The sequence below is a fragment of the Oncorhynchus mykiss genome, chromosome 19, assembly GCF_013265735.2.
Source record: "Oncorhynchus mykiss isolate Arlee chromosome 19, USDA_OmykA_1.1, whole genome shotgun sequence".
In the NCBI taxonomy this organism is placed as follows: domain Eukaryota; kingdom Metazoa; phylum Chordata; class Actinopteri; order Salmoniformes; family Salmonidae; genus Oncorhynchus; species Oncorhynchus mykiss.
In genome coordinates this window covers 2,968,503-2,993,876 of record NC_048583.1, presented here as the reverse complement: position 1 = coordinate 2,993,876, position 25,374 = coordinate 2,968,503, and the positions used below count along the sequence as shown (strand labels likewise).

General features: G+C 42.4%; 1 protein-coding gene across 1 annotated transcript in view; it reads right to left on the bottom strand.

Annotated features, from left to right (window-relative positions):
* Positions 1–25,374, bottom strand: part of LOC118941397 (scavenger receptor cysteine-rich type 1 protein M130-like) — a 114,094-nt gene that overhangs the window by 9,180 nt on the left and 79,540 nt on the right. Inside the window, exons 6-8 of the mRNA XM_036953909.1 lie at positions 11,519–11,797; positions 10,741–11,061; positions 10,549–10,637 (exon numbers count right to left, since the gene is read on the bottom strand). Of these exons, the coding sequence (XP_036809804.1) occupies positions 10,549–10,637; positions 10,741–11,061; positions 11,519–11,797 (689 nt within the window). The remainder of the gene's footprint in view (positions 1–10,548; positions 10,638–10,740; positions 11,062–11,518; positions 11,798–25,374) is intronic.

Genomic DNA, 25,374 nt, shown 5'->3' with positions numbered 1-25,374 from the left:
CTGACCCTGAGCCCACCTGCCTGACCCTGAGCCCACCTGCCTGACCACTCTGCCTGTCTTGACTCTGAGCCCACCTGCCTGACCACTCTGCCTGTCCTGACCCTGAGCCCACCTGCCTGACCACTCTGCCTGTTCTGACTCTGAGCCCGCCTGCCTGACCATTCTGCCTGTCCTGACCCTGAGCCCACCTGCCTGACCCTGAGCCCACCTGCCTGACCACTCTGCCTGTCCTGACTCTGAGCCCACCTGCCTGACCACTCTGCCTGTCCTGACTCTGAGCCCACCAGCCTGACCACTCTGCCTGTCCTGACTCTGAGACCACCTGCCTGACCACTCTGCCTGTCCTGACTCTGAGCCCACCTGCCTGTCCTGACTCTGAGCCCACCTGCCTGATCACTCTGCCTGTCCTAACTCTGAGCTCACCTGCCTGTCCTGACTCTGAGCCCACCTGCCTGACCACTCTGCCTGTCCTGTTCTGTCTTTGCCTGAACCCTGCTGTCTGCATTTGGGTCTTACCTTGGTTCTTATAAGACTGACCATCACACCTTAACTGATATTAGTGCCTGTCCGCAGATGGACAGTTAGACTACAGTAAAGTACATTTACAGGTGATCACATCATTGTTCTGCTTTGAGACACATTTTTACTGTCTGCTTCCAGTTGTATGTTATTTTACTAGCCGCACAAATTGTAATATATCTTACAATTTCGAATCTTACCTGTGCTCCGGAACAGGATCATCAATATTATTGCAGGTATCATATCTTTCACTAACTGGGGCTCCACTGAGTGAAACAAGTCTACTGTCATGAAGAGAGGACTGAAGAGTGAGAAATACTGCTAGGCTATATGATTTCTAACTCATTACTTCCTTACTTCAATTATGTGGCAAACTGTTAAGCAAATCAGATCAGTTAAACCCACCTTCCTAAAGGAAACACTGACATCAGAAAAACTCCACAGGAAACTGCTGACAGAGCAGCAGTTACACATAGTGTCCTATAATATCTTACCTAATTGTCAGTGACTGACTTGGGAAAGTCGCCTCTAACTTTCTGTGTTGTAGAAGCTAGAGGTCTGTTACCCAAGTCAACTCAACAGGTGTGGTGGTAAATGAGACATGCTATACTGTTTTATTACTTAGAGAATTGTCTGTTAAATGCTAGTTTTTTCCACTGATACAAACTTGTCTTGTGTGACTTAGTGTTAAGTCTGGGCGGACAGCAAAGAGCTGTTTGGGTGTGACCACAGTGTGTGACACATCCTGTTTTTCACCATCTGCAGGGACTCCACTGTGTGGAAATCTGTTAGAAATCATCAATGACATCACATCAACTCACAAGTATCACAGTCGGATTGAAATTAACACTTGGTAGACTATATAACTTCTACATCCATGGTGGTGACATTAACACTTGGTAGAATATATAACTTAAACATCCATGGTGGTGATATTAACACTTGGTAGACTATATAACTTAAACATCCATGGTGGTGACATTAACACTTGGTAGACTATATAACTTAAACATTCATGGTGGTGACATCAACACTTGGTAGACTATATAACTTAAACATTCATGGTGGTGACATCAACACTTGGTAGACTATATAACTTAAACATTCATGGTGGTGACATCAACACTTGGTAGACTATATAACTTCTACATCCATGGTGGTGACATTAACACTTGGTAGACTATATAACTTCTACATCCATGGTGGTGACATTAACACTTGGTAGACTATATAACTTCTACATCCATGGTGGTGACATTAACACTTGGTAGACTATATAACTTCTACATCCATGGTGGTGACATTAACACTTGGTAGACTATATAACTTCTACATTCATGGTAGTGACATTAACACTTAGTAGACTATATAACTTCTACATCCATGGTGGTGACATCAACACTTGGTAGACTATATAACTTCTACATCCATGGTGGTGACATTAACACTTGGTAGACTATATAACTTCTACATCCATGGTAGTGACATTAACACTTGGTAGACTATATAACTTCTACATCCATGGTGGTGACATTAACACTTGGTAGACTATATAACTTCTACATCCATGGTGGTGACATTAACACTTGGTAGACTATATAACTTCTACATTCATGGTGGTGACATTAACACTTGGTAGACTATATAACTTAAACATCCATGGTAGTGACATTAACACTTAGTAGACTATATAACTTCTACATTCATGGTGGTGACATTAACACTTGGTAGACTATATAACTTCTACATCCATGGTAGTGACATTAACACTTGGTAGACTATATAACTTCTACATTCATGGTGGTGATGTCGGGGCAGGTTCCTTGTTCCTTGTCAATCATTTGCTTATTGGTGAAATCAGCAACCAGACAATATCTTTAAGTAAATAAATCGTTCATTTATTAATGTGGTTGCAGACAGAAGTTGACAACGGGAACACAGCATGTATGTTTCAGAGTAAGTTCACCCCACCTAAGCACACTCTCACATCAGCCAGGGCCTAACCACAAAGACTAATATAGACTCAGACCCAGCCTGCAAGCACACTCTCACATCAGCCAGGGCCTAACCACAAAGACTAATATAGACTCAGACCCAGCCTGCAAGCCCACTCTCACATCAGCCAGGGCCTAACCCCAAAGACTAATATAGACTCAGACCCAGCCTGCAAGCCCACTCTCACATCAGCCAGGGCCTAACCACAAAGACTAATATAGACTCAGACCCAGCCTGCAAGCCCACTCTCACATCAGCCAGGGCCTAACCACAAAGACTAATATAGACTCAGACCCAGCCTGCAAGCCCACTCTCACAACAGCCAGGGCCTAACCACAAAGACTAATATAGACTCAGACCCAGCCTGCAAGCCCACTCTCACATCAACCAGGGCCTAACCACAAAGACTAATATAGACTCAGACCCAGCCTGCAAGCCCACTCTCACATCAACCAGGGCCTAACCACAAAGACTAATATAGACTCAGACCCAGCCTGCAAGCCCACTCTCACATCAACCAGGGCCTAACCACAAAGACTAATATAGACTCAGACCCAGCCTGCAAGCCCACTCTCACATCAGCCAGGGCCTAACCACAATGACTAATATAGACTCAGACCCAGCCTGCAAGCCCACTCTCACATCAGCCAGGGCCTAACCACAAAGACTAATATAGACTCAGACCCAGCCTGCAAGCCCACTCTCACATCAGCCAGGGCCTAACCACAAAGACTAATATAGACTCAGACCCAGCCTGCAAGCCCACTCTCACATCAACCAGGGCCTAACCACAAAGACTAATATAGACTCAGACCCAGCCTGCAAGCCCACTCTCACATCAACCAGGGCCTAACCACAATGACTAATATAGACTCAGACCCAGCCTGCAAGCCCACTCTCACATCAACCAGGGCCTAACCACAAAGACTAATATAGACTCAGACCCAGCCTGCAAGCCCACTCTCACATCAACCAGGGCCTAACCACAATGACTAATATAGACTCAGACCCAGCCTGCAAGCCCACTCTCACATCAACCAGGGCCTAACCACAAAGACTAATATAGACTCAGACCCAGCCTGCAAGCCCACTCTCACAACAGCCAGGGCCTAACCACAAAGACTAATATAGACTCAGACCCAGCCTGCAAGCCCACTCTCACATCAACCAGGGCCTAACCACAAAGACTAATATAGACTCAGACCCAGCCTGCAAGCCCACTCTCACATCAACCAGGGCCTAACCACAAAGACTAATATAGACTCAGACCCAGCCTGCAAGCCCACTCTCACAACAGCCAGGGCCTAACCACAAAGACTAATATAGACTCAGACCCAGCCTGCAAGCCCACTCTCACATCAACCAGGGCCTAACCACAAAGACTAATATAGATGCTTGTACAACGTATAGTGGCAGAGTTTTAGACACATAGAAACAGTATCTATTATAAGGCCTGCAGCAAAACAGATGAATCTTCAAGTCCCCTTAATCACTAATGGGGAGGGTCTTTGGGACCCACCCTCTACAATGACATTAACACTTGGTAGAATATACAACTGAAACATATTGGTTGTTCCTGTTGGGTAGCAACTTCACCAGCTTGTTGTTGTTGTCATGGTTGTCCTGTTGGGTAGCAACTTCACCAGCTTGTTGTTGTTGTTATGGTTGTTCCTGTTGGGTAGCAACTTCACCAGCTTGTTGTTGTTATGGTTGTTCCTGTTGGGTAGCAACTTCACCAGCTTGTTGTTGTTGTCATGGTTGTTCCTGTTGGGTAGCAACTTCACCAGCTTGTTGTTGTTGTTGTCATGGTTGTTCCTGTTGGGTAGCAACTTCACCAGCTTGTTGTTGTTGTTGTTGTCATGGTTGTTCCTGTTGGGTAGCAACTTCACCAGCTTGTTGTTGTTGTCATGGTTGTTCCTGTTGGGTAGCAACTTCACCAGCTTGGTGTTGTTGTCATGGTTGTTCCTGTTGGGTATTAGCTTCACCAGCTTCTTGTTGTTGTTGTTCTGAAGCATCTTGTGTGATGTTGGTCTTGAGGGGAGAGGGTGAGAGAAGATGGATTATATTCATATGCTGTCCAGCTTCTGAAGAACGTATGGTGCTAGAATGGAGAGGAGATCAGTAAACAACAGAACGTATGGTGCTAGAATGGAGAGGAGATCAGTAAACAACAGAACGTATGGTGCTAGAATGGAGAGGAGATCAGTAAACAACAGAACGTATGGTGCTAGAATGGAGAGGAGATCAGTAAACAACAGAATGTATGGTGCTAGAATGGAGAGGAAATCAGTAAACAACCGAACGTATGGTGCTAGAATGGAGAGGAGATCAGTAAACAACATATTTAGATTCTCTTCACAACTAGACAGTTACAGTACATTTGACATTAACATTGAACAAAGTGAAACTGTTGATGTCAAAGCCTCAGTTCCGGGAGAGTAGTGGGTGAAACCATTCACCTCAGAAAAAGGGGTGATATAAATTACGTTTCCTTTCATTATGTATTACTGAATTCATTAAAATATTTGCTGCCATTGTAGTAAGGTTGGTAATATGAGAGGCCTTCGGACCTACCATTTTTGTATTATTTTCTTTGAAAGAACAACTAGTGTGTTTTGAGTGCGTCTCCCCTATTTGGGAAGTTGGTCTGCCCGCTCCTCAGTCTGACAGATATTCTGAGAGCAGGTTCGAGTCCTCTTCCTCTGTACATAAAAACTGTTTCAAACTGTATAACACAATAGTGGTTTTGGAAAACTGGCTCATATATCCTAAAGTCAATAGCGAATGTGGCTCTGTAGATATTTATTTGGCCGTTCATGAATTGAAGACCTATTTCAGCCAGTTAACCAAGTTGTTGCTGTCTTAGCTAGCCGTGTTAATGACGAGCTAACGAGCACCGTTGGTCTCTGCACTACAATGTCACGCTAGTTATTACCAGCAGGTGATTTACTAGCAGGTGACTTGTTGAAATATTAAGTGAATGTTTATTTTCTTACTACCGTAAAAGGTTTATATAAAAGGGTTGTACTTGTGTTCTGTATTTATTGATTAATATCACTTCACATTGAGGGTTTGAATCAATAACGTTACTGTTGTTACTATCTAACAGATATCTTGTGTCCTACCTAACCATGTATAACTACTGTTGTTCCTATCTAACAGATATATTGTGTCCTACCTAACCATGTATAACTACTGTTGTTCCTATCTAACAGATATATTGTGTCCTACCTAACCATGTATAACTACTGTTGTTCCTATCTAACAGATATATTGTGTCCTACCTAACCATGTGACACTACTGTTGTTCCTGTCTAACAGATATATTGTGTCCTACCTAACCATGTGTCACTACTGTTGTTCCTATCTAACATATATCTTGTGTCCTACCTAACCATGTGTCACTACTGTTGTTCCTATCTAACAGATATCTTGTGTCCTACCTAACCATGTATCACTACTGTTGTTCCTATCTAACAGATATCTTGTGTCCTACCTAACCATGTATCACTACTGTTGTTCCTATCTAACAGATATCTTGTGTCCTACCTAACCATGTATCACTACTGTTGTTCCTATCTAACAGATATATTGTGTTCTACCTAACCATGTGTCACTACTGTTGCTCCTATCTAACATATATCTTGTGTTCTACCTAACCATGTATCACTACTGTTGTTCCTATCTAACAGATATATTGTGTCCTACCTAACCATGTGACACTACTGTTGTTCCTATCTAATATATATCTTGTGTCCTACCTAACCAGTGAACGTGTGGCTGTGACCGTCCTGTCAATGTCTGTCATCACTGTTTGTTATCTTTTACTGCAGATAAAAACTGAGTCAACCTGAAGTGTGGGTGTCCGTGTGCCTTTCTTCTGGGGGGCGATGTGAAGTTGGTTCCACCAGGTGCCTGAACTATATAAACACTGCTAATACAACAATAGTGCTAGGTGTCTGTACTATATAAACACTACTAATACAACAATAGTGCTAGGTGTCTGTACTATATAAACACTACTAATACAACAATAGTGCTAGGTGTCTGTACTATATAAACACTGCTAATCCAACAATAGTGCTAGGTGTCTGTATTATATAAACACTGTTAATACAACAATAGTGCTAGGTGTCTGTACTATATAAACACTGCTAATCCAACAATAGTGCTAGGTGTCTGTATTATATAAACACTGTTAATACAACAATAGTGCTAGGTGTCTGTACTATATAAACACTGCTAATCCAACAATAGTGCTAGGTGTCTGTATTATATAAACACTGTTAATACAACAATAGTGCTAGGTGTCTGTACTATATAAACACTACTAATCCAACAATAGTGCTAGGTGTCTGTACTATATAAACACTGCTAATCCAACAATAGTGCTAGGTGTCTGTACTATAGAAACACTGCTAATCCAACAATAGTGCTAGGTGTCTGTACTATATAAACACTGCTAATACAACAATAGTGCTAGATATCTATATAATAGATCTTCTCAAAATTGAGTTCGTCTTTGCAGGGGGACTCTTATTTAGAATAAAATAATCTACTGTTGTGTTGCCAGCATATTATCCTGCTGCAAGCAGAACAGTAATATAGGAGTTTAACCTCAAATATTTGTACGGTGTGCTGCAAGGTACAAACTGCACAAAAATATACAGAGAAGGAGATCAATAAGAGGTTATTTCCACCAGGGGGCAACAAACGCCAGTTAATATTCCAGAATAGAGCCTTAGAATTAATCGGCTCCCTTTGCCAAGTGGTCAATTTGGAGATGCTCCGGCCTGGGCCAGGGATGCGTCCCAAAAGTATTTACTGCTTCCTGAAGTGTGCACTCATTCACTACTCCTCATTAAGTGTAAAAACATTGGAATGGAGAAGACCAGGTTTCCCCAGCCAGGTACCACCACAACAAATACCAATCAGTCAATATATCATCAAATCCTTTATGATGAGACAATTTGACTTCAGGTGTTTCAGTGGTGGTCTGGAACAAAATCCTGCAAAGCCTGTATCTCTCCAGGGTTGGTGGGTGACTGTATCTCTCCAGGTTTGGTGTGTGACTGTATCTCTCCAGGGTTGGTGGGTGACTGTATCTCTCCAGGGTTGGTGACTGCTGGACCCTGATCAGACAGGAGTAGTTGGCTCTGCATTTACACTCACTCACCCACCTATCACCATCAATCACCACACACACACACACACACACACCAGGACAACAATACATCATAGTCTATGGAGGATAAATAACTACACACCAGGACAACAATACATCATAGTCTATGGAGGATAAATAACTACACACCAGGACAACAATACATCATAGTCTATGTGGAGGATAAATAACTACACACCAGGACAACAATACATCATAGTCTATGTGGAGGATAAATAACTACACACCAGGACAACAATACATCATAGTCTATGTGGAGGATATCTTCTCTCTTTCTGTTTGTTTGTAGTTTCTCACTGTTTGAATTATGCATCTGTTTGTGAGAGAGCGAGAAACACAGACAGAGAGAGAGACATACAGAAGAGTCCCCTAAGCAAGCTAGACCTGGTGCTCTGTTCACAAACAGACCCGGCAGAGCCCCAGGACAGCAAACACATTAGGCCAACCAAATCATGAGGAAAAAAAAAAAATTACTTGACACATTGGAATTAATGATCAAAATCAGAGCAAACTAGAATGCTGTTTAGCCCTAAACAGAGAGTACACAGTGGCAGAATACCTGACCACTATGACTGACCCAAACTTAAGGAAAGCTTTGACTATGAACAGACACAGTGAGCATAGCTTTGCTATTGAGAAAGGCTGCCGTAGGCAGAACTCAAATCAAATGTTATTAGTTTCGAGCCCCTAACGAACAATGCAGATTGAAAAAATATGTACAAGAATAAGAAATGAAAGTAACAAGTAAATAAAGAGCAACAGTAAAATAACAACAGCAGGACTATATACAGGTCAGTACCTGGCTCTCCAGAGAAGACAGGCTATGTGCACACAACCCACAAAATGAGGTGGAAACTGAGATGCACTTCCTAACCTCCTGCCAAATGTATGACCAGTTAATTCATACTGTATGTTTTAGTCTGACCAAGAGGGGAATCACACAGACTGATCTCAGTTAATTCATACTGTATGTTGTAGTCTGTCTAATAATTAAATCACACAAGACTGATATCAGTTAATTCATACTGTATGTTGTAGTCTGTCCAAGAGGGGAATCACACAGACTGACAGCCTGTAATTTTATTAAAAGCATCCAGTTGATTACATGGCAGTTTAGAGAGCAACATCACAACACTAATCTACATCATAATCAATATCATAACATTTATAATCAATAACATCATTATCTCTATACTACTAACAACATAACACTAATCTACATCATAATCAATATCATAACATTTATAATCAATAACATCATTATCTCTATATACTACTAACAACATAACACTAATCTACATCATAATCAATATCATAACATTTATAATCAATAACATCATGGGAGGTAAACAACAACAACAAACCCCTTTATTAAAAAATGTTTAAAAATACAAAGAATGAACAGATGATTATAATAATACCTGGACTAATAATGGAAACACTTCAAGATAAAGAATCTAAGAGACACTAAATAAGATAAAGAATCTAAGAGACACTAAATAAGATAAAGAATCTAAGAGACACTAAATAAGATAAAGAATCTAAGAGACTAAATAAGATAAAGAATCTAAGAGACACTAAATAAGATAAAGAATCTAAGAGACACTAAATAAGGTAAAGAATCTAAGAGACACTAAACAAGATAAAGAATCTAAGAGACACTAAATAAGATAAAGAATCTAAGAGACACTAAATAAGATAAAGAATCTAAGAGACACTAAATAAGATAAAGAATCTAAGAGACTAAATAAGATAAAGAATCTAAGAGACACTAAATAAGATAAAGAATCTAAGAGACTAAATAAGATAAAGAATCTAAGAGACACTAAATAAGATAAAGAATCTAAGAGACACTAAATAAGATAAATAAATGAGGACAAAAGCAAAAAGCAAGATATTCTGGACACAAAACAGACATTACTGAGCTACTTAAAAAACCCCATGTTACCAAAACCCCATGTTACCAAAACCCCATGTTACCCAAATCCCAATGATACCCAAAACCCCATGTTACCCAAAACCCCATGTTACCCAAAACCCCATGTTACCCAAAACTCCATGTTACCCAAAACTCCATGTTACCCAAAACCCCATGTTACCCCAAACCCCATGTTACCCAAAACTCCATGTTACCCAAAACCCCATGTTACCAAAACCCCATGTTACCCAGAACCCCATGTTACCCCAAACCCCATGTTACCCAGAACCCCATGTAACTAAAACCCCATGTTACCCAAAACCCCATGTAACCAAAACTCCTTGTTACCCAAAACCCCATGTAACCAAAACTCCTTGTTACCCAAAACCCCATGTAACCAAAACTCCTTGTTACCCAAAACCCCATGTTACCCAAAACCCCATGTTACCCAAAACCCCATGTTTCTCTGGTGGTAAAAACCAAACTAAATGAATAATGGTGGTTGCAGTCACTCCTTTTAGATTTCTTCCAAGGTTCTAGAAAGATAAACTCATTCTGAACTTGTTATTCAAATTAGAACCACTTCAGGTTTGTCACCACATTTTAAACACCAGTCCACTGCTGACCATCGATTTAAAACACAAAACTGACCTAAGATCAGCATGTAGGGTCATCTTCATTCTCCTCCTACTCCGTCCCCTGGGCTGCTCTCTCCTCTCCCGGTCCAGCTTCAGCTCTGGAGCTCAGAGAGACCATCTCCATGGCATTGACATAAAGATCCATGTTGCTCACCCTGTTCACTCTCTTCTGCCTCTTGGTGGGCTAGGGAGACACAGCACCAACAGTCAGACATATCTCCATTCTCTCTCCCTCCCCCTCACCCTCTCCCTCTAGTTTAAATGACTTGTAACGTCTGAGTAAATGTCTTTACCTTGTAGTACAGGTAGGAGATGGTGATTGTTGTCAGTAGGATCAGCAGCACTACAACGTGTCTGATGATGAAGGCTGGCAGAGGAGAGGCTGCAAACAGAAACACCTTTGATGAGGGGACTGATCATCATCACATAGATCTGTGGGAAATCTGTCAATGACAAAGTCATAAGTCTGGTTCATGTTCAGTTACCTGTGATGGTGAGGGAGAGGAGCTCGCTCTCAGAGGAGAAGTTATGAGCGAAAACATAATTGTCATAAACACAGCTGTAGTTCCCTTGGTGGGAGTCATCTGCAGCAGGGAAGAGGAAGGCAGCAGAGTGATTGACAGCTAGCTGGGTCTGGGTTCTGGTGGAGCCGGTGAACGTGAGGAGGAAGGAGCCTCCTGGGTACTGTGGCTGAGTGGAGCAGGTGATGGTGAAGCTGTAGCCCCTGAACACCTCGGGCCCCTGGTGGCCCCTGGAGACCCCTCCCATTGAGTCAGCCAGGAAGATGTCAGGCTGGACCAGGAGATCTGTAACAATAAAAGAGAACAAGAAAAACCTCTTCAACTAGTTTCCTATAGATATGACAATAACATCAGCATGTAACAGTGCCAGCCACCCTCCCTCACAGGGCAACATGAGTAGTGGGCCTACAGTCACTGAGACAACACATGTTGATATCAGGCTTAAGCAGGACATCTGGAACAAGAGGAGAGAAAAAGAAAACGTAGCTCCTCAACTACTTTCCTCATTTAGATATGACAATAACATGACATTTGACAGTGGTAGTGAGTAGAGACGTTCACTGAGATAACACTCAAATACAAAAGCATTCTGGGATATTTAAGTTGTATTTGATTCCTACTTGACAGAGTGATCTATTTTGCAAAGCAGACTGACAAGTTAAACAGTCATCATGAGAGGTGCAGAGGAAGTTGTATGAATGAAGGAAATCAGTTGAATATAATTATAATATGTTGTTATTACCTGAGCAGATCACTGTGAGTCCAGGAAGGAGATCATCTGATCTTCCACACTCCCTCAGTGAAGACTCAGGACCATAACAGTAAACTCTAAACCCTCTAGTGGTGATTCCAGGTGGTACTGAAACAGTGGAGCCACAACCCAGCTGTCTACACACTACTGCAGCTACATCCTCCTGCTCCCAGTCTTGAGTTCCCACAGTCCTCCAAGCTCCCTGGTCGTACCCCTCCACTCCACCAGCACAGCGACTGCCTCCTCCCACCAGCCTCACATCATCAGGCTCTGAGAAAAGAAAAGAGAGAGACAGTAATCTTACTATTTCTCACTAAAACACACCTATATTGTCTCTCATATTCTTCACTCCAGGTGAAAAACAATGCTGATTGAGTGACAAACTGTTTCTTACCTGAGCAGGTGAGTCCAACAGCATTACCAGGTAGGCAGGTGTTGTGCTTTCTGTCTGAGGTGTCACAGTCCAGGAGAAGGGACTCATTGCCTTTACACTGGAACTCTTTATCCCAGGTCTGACCCCTACCTCCTCCATAGAGCCCCCCCTGTAGAGCTGCAGGAGCCCCACAGCCAAGCTCCACACAGACTACCTCTGCATCCTGCCGGTCAAAGTCAGCTTCACACACTGAGGCCCAGGACTGATTGGACTTCACCTCCACTCTCCCAGAGCAGAGACCAGCTCCATCCACAAGCCGCACAGACTCTGGAGAAAAAGAGTTGGTTGAACATTCAATCAGTTTTGTTGATGACACTGTCAAGGACTAAACACAAATATGTTGGATAAAAGATTGTAGTTTGCTATGTTTGATACTGTAAGAGGTAGAAATGGGTTCTTAGTCACTCAGGATAGGGTTGGGAATAATGCAGGCAGGAGACAGGAATAAGTTCACTTCACTTTATAGAAAATAAACAGCTGGACATCCATCTGGCAGCTTCACTTCAGTACCATCTGATCTACAAGGTCTGATGCTGTATGTCAGGGTCAGGATGGGCCAAGAGTAGAAAATGTTACTGGTTATGATGACATCATTGTTGAGAAGTCAGTGATCTAAATATATTCTCTCTCCATCTTCCTCTCCACCTCCCTCATTCTCTCTTTGTGACAGTGGTAGAGGGAAGAGACTTTCACTGAGATAACACTCAAATGCAAACGCATTCTGGGATATTTAAGGTGTATTTGATTCCTACTTGACTAAGTGAAATGTTTTGCGAAGCAGATTTACAAGCTAAACAGTCATCATTAGAGATGCAGAGGAAGTTGTATGAATTAATTATAATATCTTGATATTTCCTGAGCAGATCACTGTGAGTCCAGGAAGGAGATATAATACATGGACTAAAGTATGTGGAACTCAGCAGTGAGTTTTTCATTCGAGGACAGACAATTCTTACACTCCAAGCACTTCATCACTCGGAGGTCCGTTCTGTGAGATTGTTTGACCTTCCACTTCACGGCTGAGCCGTTGTTGCTCCTAGATGTGCCACTTTGAAAGTCACTGAGATCTTCATTAAGGACATTTTACTGACTGTGTTTGTCTATGTGTTTGTATATGCAGATTGCATGGTTGTGTGCTTGATTTTATACACCTGTGGCTGAAATAGCCAAATAAACTAATGTCCACTTACTTTTGGCAATATAGTGTATCTTGTTAATACCTGAGCAGATTACTGTGAGTTCAGGAAGGAGATCATAACTTCTGGAACACTCCCTCAGTGAAGACTCAGACCCAGAACAGTAAACTCCAAACCCTCTAGTGGTGTTTCCAGGTGGTACTGAAACAGTGGAGCCACAACCCAGCTGTCTACACACTACTGCAGCTACATTCTCCTTGTTCCAGTCAGCTCCCACAATCCTCCACTCTCCCTGGTCGTACCGCTCCACTCCACCAGCACAGCGACTGCCTCCTCCCACCAGCCTCACATCATCAGGCTCTGAGAAAAGAAAAGAGAGAGACAGTAATCTTACTATTTTCTCACTGAAACACACCTATATTGTCTCTCATATTCTTCACTCCAGGTGAGAAACAATGTTGACTGAGTGACAAACTGTTTCTTACCTGAGCAGGTGAGTCCAACAGCATTACCAGGTAGGCAGGTGTTGTTCTCTCTGTCTGAGGTGTCACAGTCCAGGAGAAGGGACTCATTACCTTTACACTGGAACTCTTTATCCCTGGTCTGACCCTCACCGTCTCCATAGAGCCCCCCCTGTAGAGCTGCAGGAGCCCCACAGCCAACATCTCTACAGACTACCTCTGCATCCTGCCGGTCAAAGTCAGCTTCACACACTGAGGCCCAGGACTGATTGGACTTCACCTCCACTCTCCCAGAGCAGAGACCAGCTCCATCCACAAGCCGCACAGACTCTGGAGAAAAAGAGTTGGTTGAACATTCAATCAGTTTTGTTGATGACATTGTCAAGGACTAAACACAAATATGTTGGATAAAAGATTGTAGTTTGCTATGTTTGATACTGTAAGAGGTAGAAATGGGTTCTTAGTCACTCAGGATCGGGTTGGGAAAAATGCAGGCAGGAGACAGGAATAAGTTCACTTCACTTCATAGAAAATAAACAGCTGGACATCCATCAGGCAGCTTCACTTCAGTACCATCTGAACTACAATGATCTGCCCATGAACATCTCCCATAAACCAATATGACAAACACAAATATAATGTTTAAATACATCTGACATCTCTCCCTCTATTTAAATGAAATAAAAACACATAAAACATGATACATGGTAATATTGTATAATGTATAAATAAATCTCTCAATATGACCAGTCTCTTACCTGAACAGGTCACATGATGATAATATCCACCATCACAGACACCACGTCCACCTATGATGTCACACTGTCTAATAGAAGACTCATTTCCATAGCAACTACTATATAGTGTGACTCCTCTTCTTCCATCTTCAAACAGAGGTCCTCTAGATTCATCTACAGGATTCCCACAACTCAGGTCTCTACACACAACATTAACATCTTTCATGTCCCACAACCTAGAACATAGACCTGACCACTCTCCTTCATTGAAGACTTCCACTGTCCCAGAACAGGAAGTGGTTCCATTCACCAGTCTGACTGAGAGTTCAGCTGTAAACAGCAGAGAGGAAAACACAGTGGTGAGGACAGATGATGACAGTGATTCTGTTATTCTAACAGCAGTAATGCTTTGTGGTTGACAAGTATTAGTAGTTCCATAAAACACTACTTGTTATTGGGTTTTAGAATGGTTTGTATGGACACATGAATTTCTCCATGTGGGATAATAAAGTTGACTAATATTGAACTGCTATAATCACTGTAGATTTATACTCTACCTACCTGGTGAACTGACGCTTTGAGCCTGGAGATCTGAGGAGAAAGAGAGAGAAAGAGACAGAGAGATAGAGAGAAACAAAGGAGAAAGGGAGGAGTCAGAGGAAGAGGTTAAATGAACATCAACATGACCTTTCATGATGTGATGGGGAAGACAGGCATATCGTTGGTATGGTGCAACAACACCCATGTGTACATACACTTTATATACAAAAGTCTGTGGACACCCCTTCAAATTAGTGGATACTATTTCAACCACACCTCTTCCTGCCAGATGCATAAAATCAAGCACTCCGCCATGCAATCTCCATAGACAAACATTGTCAGTAAAATGGCCTTAATGAAGAGCTCAGTGACTTTCAACATGGCAACATCATAGGATGCCACCTTTCCAAGTCAGATGGTCAAATGTCTCCCCTGATAGATTTGCCCCGGTTAGCTGTAAGTGCTGTTATTGTGAAGTGGAAACGTCTAGGAGCAACACCGGCTTTCCTCTGTTGCAACACTCACTAACGAGTTTCAAAACTGCCTCTGGAAGCAACGCCAGCACAAGAACTGTTCATTGGGAGCTTCATGAAATGGGTTTCCATGGCCGACCAGCCTCACACAAGCCTTAGATACAAATGGGAAACGCCAAGCGTCAGTTGGAGTGGTGTAAAGATCTCCGACATTGGACTCCGGAGCTTTGACCACATGTTCTCTGGAGTGATGAATCATGCTTCACCACCTGGCAGTCTGACAGACAAATCTGGGTTTGGCTAATGCCAGGAGAAAACTACCTGCCCGAATGCGTAGTGCCAACTGTAAAGTTTGGTGGAGGACAAATCATGGTTTGGGGATGTTTTTCATGGTTCTTAACGCTACAGCAAACAATTTGATAAAAATATATATTTTTAGTACTCACACATGAATCATATCCTGTTTTCAGGTCATGTGTTGTTTTAAGCCAGCAGTAAAAACACACTGACAGGACAGTTCCTCTTATGGCCACTAGGTGGTAATCTGGTGTCACAGACGCAGGACTGTAGACCAGAAAGAAGCATTGTCCCAATTATCTCTCCTTTCTCCTAATGTGTGCACTTGGTCCCTTCACTGAAATGACTGGTAAACTAAATATGGTAGAAACACATAATTGAACCGCTCTCCTTGAAGTTCTTGATGATCTGATAAATGATTTATTTAGGTGCAATCTTACTGGCAGCAATATCTTGCCTCTTTTTCTGCAAAGCAACGATGACGGCGCGTGTTTCCTTTTAGGTAACCATGGTTGACAGAGGAAGAACAATGATTCCAAGCACCACCCTCCTTTTGAAGCTTCCAGTGTGTTATTTGAACTCAATCAGCATGACAGAGTGATCTCCAGCCTTGTCCTCATCAACACACACCTGTGTTAACGAGAGAATCACTGACATGATGTCAGCTGGTCCTTTTGTGGCAGGGCTGAAATGCAGTGGAAATGTTGTTTTGGGATACATTTGCATGGCAAAGAGGGAATTGAATTAATTGGAAATCATCTGGTCACGCTTCATAACATTCTGGCGTATATGCAAATTGCCATCATACAAACTGAGGCAGCAGACTTTGTGAAAATTCATATTTGTGTCATTCTCAAAACTTTTTTTAGTTAATTACTTATATACATGATTAGCTCAATCAGGTGATATTAATTACGGATAAATTATTTTATAGAATAGCATGTCATAGCAATTATTCCGGCATAGCCAAAGACACGACAACACACACACACACACACACACACACACACACACACACACACACACACACTGTTACATTGACAATTTACTTATTCTGCTCTGTTCTTCATGTACATATCTACCTCAAATACCTTATTATTATCTATCCTGATGTCTAGTCACTTTACCCTGCCTTCATGTACATATCTACCTCAAATACCTTATTATTATCTATCCTGATGTCTAGTCACTTTACCCTGCCTTCATGTACATATCTACCTCTAATACCTTATTTTTATCTATCCTGATGTCTAGTCACTTTACCCTGCCTTCATGTACATATCTACCTCAAATACCTTATTTTTATCTATCCTGATGCCTAGTCACTTTACCCTGCCTTCATGTACATATCTACCTCAAATACCTTATTATTATCTATCCTGATGTCTAGTCACTTTACCCTGCCTTCATGTACACGTGCATTCAGACCCTTTGTCTTACAGCCTTATTCTAAAATTAATTATATCAAGCTACACACAATACCCCATAATGACAAACAAAATTGTATTTAGATTTTTTTGCTAATTTATTAAATGTAAAAAAACAGAAATATCTTATTAACATAAGTACTCAGACCCTTTGCTATGAGACTCGAAATTGAGCTCAGATGCATCTTGTTTCCATTGATCATCCATGATTTGGAAAGGCACACACCTGTCTATATAAGGTCCCACAGTTCACAGTGCATGTCAGAGTAAAAATCAAGCCATGAGGTTGAAGGAATTGTCCGTAGAACTCTGAGAAAGGATTGTGTCGAGACACGGATCTGGGGAAGGGAACCAAAAAATGTCTGCAGCATTGAAAAGTCCCCATTTAAGTGACTCCATCATTGTTAAATGGAAGTAGTGTGGAACCACCAAGACTCTTCTTAGAGCTGGCCGCCGGCCAAACTGAGCAATCGGGGGAGAAGGGCCCTGGTCAGTGAGATGACCAAGAACCCGATCGTCACCCTGACAGAGCTCCAGTGTTCCTCTGTGGAGATGTGAGAACCTTCCAGAAGGACAATCATCTTTGCAGCACTCCACCAATTAGGTCATTATGGTAGAGTGGCCAGATGGAAGCCACACCTCAGTAAAAGCCACATGGCAGCCGCTTGGAGTTTGACAAAAGGCACATAAAGAATCTCAGACCATGAGAACTGAACTGAATGATGAGCATCATGTCTGGAGGAAGCCTGGCAAGTCAAGTATTATATATCTGTTGTTTATTTTTAATACATTTGCAAACATTTCTAAAAATCATTTTTTTGTTTGTTATTATGGGGAATAGTGATGTTGGTGATGGAGTATAGGGGCGGCAGGTTAGACTAATGGTTAGAGCGTTGGACTAGTAACCAGAAGGTTGCAAGTTCAAATCCCAGAGCTGACAAGGTACAAATCTGTTGTTCTGCCCCTGAACAGGCTGCAACAGAATAAACACTAAAAAACACATCACATTTAAATAGCTGTAATAACTTATCTCTCTGTACACTATTCTGATTAGATGCTATTTAATGCTGAGTTTGGACACAGGTTTCTATAGGAACACTAAGGCACCTGGACCACATATTGAGATGTGCCTTTTGTTAAGTATATCAGTTGTCACATAATGTGACAGTTGTAAGACTGTTAACAAAGTAGCTGAATTGTCAAAGACCGTAGCCCGAGGTCACCCAAAGATAAGTAATCCAGAACTTTCTCTTGTAAAGAATTACAAATCTACCAATTTCATATAAACCCCTCGATACACAGCAGAACACCTACACTGAATCCATCCAACAAACATCCTGATTTGTTTTAATGAACACTTCTTATGACACTAAAATAACCTTCAACTACAGTATATATGAAGGGATTGTTGTCATTGTTACATTATATAGGCTACAGGAAGTTATATTCTTCCATTTTAAATAATTTGAATCCATCCTCCTTTTATGAAAGAAGAACCCTGTTGGAAACCCTTTTTTCTAAGAGTGACATCACAATACCCCATAATGACATCACAATACCCCATAATGACATCACAATACCCCATAACAGCTGAATAACCCTGTTGGAAACCCTTTTTTCTAAGAGTGAATTCAACAAGTTCAACCTGTTCAGGTTCCACCATTTCATTCTGAACTCCAACATGACGTGACATTTTCTAAATTGTTTTCATATTTAAATTAAATATCCTGATTTGTTTAAACTAACACTTTTTATGACACTAAAATAACCTTAAACTACAGTATATATATGAAGGAATTATTGTCTGTTGTGACGTTGTATTAGTTAATGTGGCGACTGCTGCTCATCGAATGATTAACAGGTTATAATTGCGTGATTAAATTAATCAGGAAATGATTAACTCATTAACCTGTGGCACCATGGGAAAATTGTTTTTATTGAGTTTCTATTTCCCAAATGAACTCAAAGAATATCAGAATATCGATTTTACAACAGTCGCTGAACAATCAATTTCCTCTACAGTCTCATTCTGAACGTCGCATAATTCGGGAATCTGCACAAACCCGGGTCTCACCAATGAGTCTGGACCAATTTTAGTTGATTATTTATTTACTAGCAAGCTAAAATGATAATATTGTCAAGATCGTCGTATGAGTGAGACCAAGGCGCAGCATGGGAGGCGTACATTCTCTTTTAATGAATGAAACACTTAACAGAAACAACAAAACCAACAAAACGTGAAGCTATACAAAATAGTGCAGACAGGCATCTAAACATAGTCAAGATCCCACAAAAAACAAAATGGAAATGGCTGCCTAAATATGATCCCCAATCAGGGACAATGATAAACAGCTGTCTCTGATTGGTAACCATATCAGGCCAACATAGAAATACAAAACCCTAGATGAACAAAACTAACCCTAGATGAACAAAACTAGAATACCCACTCTCGTCACACCCTGACCCAACCAAAATATTTAGAAAAAACAGAGGTCAGGGCGTGACAGTACCCCTCCTCCAAAGGTGCGGACCCCCCACCGCAAACCTGAACCTATAGGGGGAGGGTCCGGGTGGGCATCTACCCTCGGTGGTGGCTCCGGTTCGGGTGTAGCCCCCGCTCCCTACGCTGATCCCTCCGCTTCTGTTGAACTGGACCGTGGATCATCGCCAGTGGCTCTGAACTAGGAACCACCGCTGGAGGCTCTGAACTAGGAACCACCGCTGGAGGCTCTGAACTAGGAACCACCGCTGGAGGCTCTGAACTAGGAACCACCGCTGGAGGCTCTGAACTAGGAATCACCGCTGGAGGCTCTGAACTAGGAACCACCGCTGGAGGCTCTGAACTAGGAACCACCGCTGGAGGCTCTGAACTAGGAACCACCGCTGGAGGCTCTGAACTAGGAACCACCGCTGGAGGCTCTGAACTAGGAACCACCGCTGGAGGCTCTGAACTAGGAACCACCGCTGGAGGCTCTGAACTAGGAACCACCGCTGGAGGCTCCGGACCGCAGAACGTCGCTGGAGAAGCTCTGGACTGGAAACTGTCGCCGGAAGCTCTGGACTGGAAACTGTCGCCGGAAGCTCTGGACTGGGAACTGTCGCCGGAAACTCTGGACTGGGAACTGTCGCCGGAAACTCCTCTATTTGGCATGATATGCTTTCGCCATAAAGCCTTTTTGAAATCTGACACCGTGTTTGGATTAACCTTTCTGATCTCCCCATCCCGGATCCGGGATCGTGAATACAGACTCAAGCTCATTACCATAACGCAACGTTAACTATTCATGAAAATCGCAAATGAAATGAAATAAATATGCCATCTCTCAAGCTTAGCCTTTTGTAAACAACACTGTCATCTCAGATTTTCAAAATATGCTTCTCAACCATAGGAAAACAATCATTTGTGTAAAAGTAGCTAGCTAGCGTAGCATTTAGCATTAGCATTAGCATCCAGCACGCAACATTTCAACAAAAACATAAAAGCCTTCAAATAAAATAATTTACCTTTGAAGAACTTCAGATGTTTTCAATGAGGAGACTCTCAGTTAGTTAGCAGATGCTCAGTTTTTCCAAAAAGATTCTTTGTGTATTAGAAATAGCTCCGTTTTATACATCACATTTGGCTACCAAAAAAAAATGAAAATTCAGTCCTCAAAACGCAAACTTTTTTCCAAATTAACTCCATAATATCGACTGAAAACATGGCAAACGTTGTTTAGAATCAATCCTCAAGGTGTTTTTCACATATCTCTTCGATGATATATCGTTCGTGGAAGCATGGTTTCCCCTCTCAATCAAATGGAAAAATACTTGCACATGGCTTTGCGCACCAGTTTCGACGCAGGACACCAGGCGGACACTTGGAAAATGTAGTCTCTTATGGTCAATCTTCCAATGATATGCCTACAAATACGTCACAATGCTGCCGACGTCTTGGGGAAACGGCAGAAGGTCTAAGCTTATTCCTGTCGCATTCACAGCCATATAAGGAGACATTAGAAAACAGAGCTTCAGAAATTCTGCTCATTTCCTGTTTGACGTATCATCTTGGTTTCGCCTGTAGAATGAGTTCTGGGGCACTTACAGACAAATTCTTTGCAGATTCTGAAACTTCAGAGTGTTTTCTTTCCAAAACTGTCAAGAATATGCATAGTCGAGCATCTTTTCGTGATGACAAAATATCGCGCTTAAAACGGGAACGTTTTTTATCCAAAAATGAAATAGCGCCCCTAGAGATGCAACTGGTTAACAAGAAGTTCATCTTAAACCGATGTATAACACTTGTATGTTATTAATTTTTATGATGAGTATTTCTGTTTTTGAATTTGGCGCTCTGCAATTTCACTGGATGATGGCCAGGTGGGACGGTTGCGTCCCACACCCCTTAGAGAGGTTAAACGTAAAACACGTAGTTACATTCTAGCTGCGGGTCCAGTTCCAACACTATGTGTAGGCCTAGCTGAGGTGACCCCGAATCCCAAGTTTCGGCTCGATAGGTCATTCGAAGCCTGAGCAGCGACCTTAATTGGTGCTGAAAATCCACTTTTTCCGAGCTTTGCTACGGTCCGTCTGTATGGGCCGAGGTGGGTTCAATGCACCTAGTCCTGTGACTCTGGGACTTTTGTAAATGTTGTCATTTTCGCATTGGTCAAAATGATTTGAAGTTATTGCAAATGTACAAGGCTGTGTCTCGGTCTGAGAACCTAATAGGGCCACATAACTCACAGTGCACTATCGACTTAACCTCTAGAAAAGGGTTCTAAAGATTCAGAGCTCTAGGTCTGACGGTTCTTTGATAGTTCCAACGAAGAGAACTATTGCAGGCTCTGTGTGTCTCTAAGCCCCTCACTGTCACACCATCCTTGCTGTGTGTGTGTGAGAGTTTTTCTTGGAAATTTGATGGGAGAAATGACTGATTTACAGTTCATGAGGGTTGCCTAATCACACAATTGAAGTTTTGGAAAGATGTGACTTTTTGAACCCTTCAAAACAGCCCCTATGACCCCAATTTAAGGCACTTACGGTTGGCACAGGAAGCTTAAAGTAAACACATATCCTCGTTGGCGTAGGCTTTTACAGAATCCTGAGTTTTAAGTCTTTACGTTAAGAACTGACTGATTTACAGAGGGTTGAATGCAGTGTTTTCACAAATTGCAGGATGGGTATATCAAAACACCTTTAGGGTGAATTTAACCACTTCCGGTTGCTCCAGGAAGCTTAGAATCAACACAGGTAGACCTCATAGTGGCCTGATGGATGGTCATCGAAAACAGGTTCATAAGGCAATGATAACCCACATAGGCTTCAGGTTGAATTTAGGGGAGCAGGCAATGTATTCCAATGGGGAGAGAAGTCATTGCAAACTGTTTGATGTAAACACCCTGTTTTCACTGTTAAGGGTTAATTCCACACGGTCACGGTTAGGCTTGCACAGATCGGGAAGACCTTAGGAACGTTCCTGAGGTTGACTTGTGCTTCTAACCCTAACGTTTCTACCACTGCCACCCAAAAGCACCTGAAATTTAGGCCAGGCTTCATTTTGGGCCTTCTTATTTGCATGGTCGCTGCGGTCAGACTGAGTGAGCTATGGTCAAATGGGGCGTCTCATTGAACTCGGCACGGCCTAGAGACTATGGTGATGCCATTTGTTTCCCTTTCTATGATGATTTAAGCCTCTCCATTTGGGCATTTCAGCACTATTTGATGGTAAAGTTCACATTTCCCCTTTGGGATATGAAGGTGACAATAACATTTTCATGTTGATATCTGTAGAGGCACATGTGACCCTGAATACATGGCAAAAGGAATTTTGAAAATGGCCTGCACAAAAGCAGAGTTAGAGGATAACCTGTACACCCATGTTATCCTTAGGGATAAACTTGGATGTGTCAGGCTACATAAACCGGTGCACGCAGCCAGAATAACTCTGTGGCTAGTCCACCCCAACCTCCCCCCGATAAGCCCATTGAAAATGGCGTGTCTCTGTGTAACCCAGATGCCACAATATGTCCAAAACATCATTAAATCCCTACTAGTCAGGCTTCATTCCGGGCCTGTTATTTGCACGGTCGCTACGGTCAGACAGAGCGAGCTACGGTCAAATGGGGCATCTCCATGAACTTGGCACGGCCTAAAGACTACGGTGATGCCATTTTCCAAAACTTTTAGTGTTGACTTCAGTCTGTAATTTTGATGATGGTTGTTCACTGTTTAAACTTATTGCAAATGTACAAAAGTCAGCCAGCAAGTCAGCGTCCATCAGTCAATAAGATATCATTCTGACACCAAACTGATACAAACTGACACTAATCCCACTTTGTCCAACTCGTTTAAAAGCCAACTATCACATATTTCAGAGCAGGCCCAAAATTCACAGCGCCTTCTGTTTAAACCATAATAAAAAAAATAGAACAATTAGTTACATTCTAGTTGCGGGTCCAGTTCTGACATTATGTTTAGGCCTAGCTGAGGCGACCCCGAATTCCGGGTTTCGGCTCGATAAGTCAGCTCCGAAACCCGCCTTAACGGATTAGTCTGAACAGTGACATTAATTGGTGCTGAAAATCCACTTTTTCCAGGATTTGCTACGGGGTCCTTGAATGAGATATCGGACAGAAACGTTAGGGTCCGTCTCTATGGGTCGAGGCGGTTTCAATGCACCTAGTCTTGTGACTCTGGGGCATTTGTAAATGTTGTCATTATTGCGATGGTCAAAATGAATTGAAGTCATTGCAAATGTGCAAGGCTGGTTCTCGGGCCCGAGAACCTTCTAGAACCACACAACTCACCGTGCACGATCGACTTAAGCTCTAGAACATGCATTGAAAGTGGTTCTTTGTGGTTCGAATGCAGGAAACTATTGCAGGCTCTGTCTGTCTGTCAGCCCCACACTGTGTCACTTCCCATTGACTGTGTGTGATTTCAGAAAATCACAGAAAGTCACAGAAATCACGTAGAGCTCCGAAACCCGCCTTAACGGATTAGTCTGAAACCCGCCTTAACGGATTAGTCTGAAACCCGCCTTAACGGATTAGTCTGAAACCCGCCTTAACGGATTAGTCTGAAACCCGCCTTAACGGATTAGTCTGAAACCCGCCTTAACGGATTAGTCTGAAACCCGCCTTAACGGATTAGTCTGAAACCCGCCTTAACGGATTAGTCTGAACCCCGCCTTAACGGATTAGTCTGAAACCCGCCTTAACGGATTAGTCTGAAACCCGCCTTAACGGATTAGTCTGAAACCCGCCTTAACGGATTAGTCTGAAACCCGCCTTAACGGATTAGTGTGAAACCCGCCTTAACGGATTAGTCTGAAACCCGCCTTAACGGATTAGTCTGAACCCCGCCTTAACGGATTAGTCTGAAACCCGCCTTAACGGATTAGTCTGAAACCCGCCTTAACGGATTAGTCTGAAACCCGCCTTAACGGATTAGTCTGAAACCCGCCTTAACGGATTAGTCTGAAACCCGCCTTAACGGATTAGTCTGAAACCCGCCTTAACGGATTAGTCTGAAACCCGCCTTAACGGATTAGTCTGAACACGCCTTAACGGATTAGTCTGAACCCCGCCTTAACGGATTAGTCTGAAACCCGCCTTAACGGATTAGTCTGAAACCCGCCTTAACGGATTAGTCTGAACAGGCCGCAACAGGATCTGTCACTTTTTTAAAGAAAGAAAATACAGTTCTTTAACCATAATCAATTGTACATTGTGCGATGTCTCGTAAATTACGATAGATAAATGGCTTGTTGTCTTTTTCCTAACACCATAGGGTCATGTACTTTGACGTGAAGCGGTCAAATGAGCGCTGTTTTTTACCTTTAATCCCAGAAAATGGGCCATACCTCAAAAAGCGATGAGGCCTCGACGCCATCTTGTTTCTGGGCTCATAGCCCAATTGGCCAAACCCGTGCTCACCGAGTTAAATCTTCAAAGTCTTTACCATTTAGGAGAAATGGCCATGTCAAATTGGTGATGTTTTGTACATTTGCAATAAGCAGCCAGTCTCCATTTGGTGGAATTTTCCGGAACAGCGGAACTCGTGGACGTCCAGTAAGGGACAGTACATTTGCAACATGGTCATCCTCATTGATCATATGGCAAATGCTGAAAAGTGCCCTTCATGTTGGAAAGGAAGCATTCTGTGAATACTGAAGCATTGCATCAACAAGGTGGCTCTGATAATACTGAAACGTTGTTTAAACGAACAAGGCGGCCCGGAGAAACTGAAACACTTTGTATCAACAAGACAACTCACATTGCAACATAGTAGTCAACACAGAGGCAGCACACATTTTTTTCCCCCCCGGGCCAGCAGGTCTGTCTGATATTATTGTGTTGA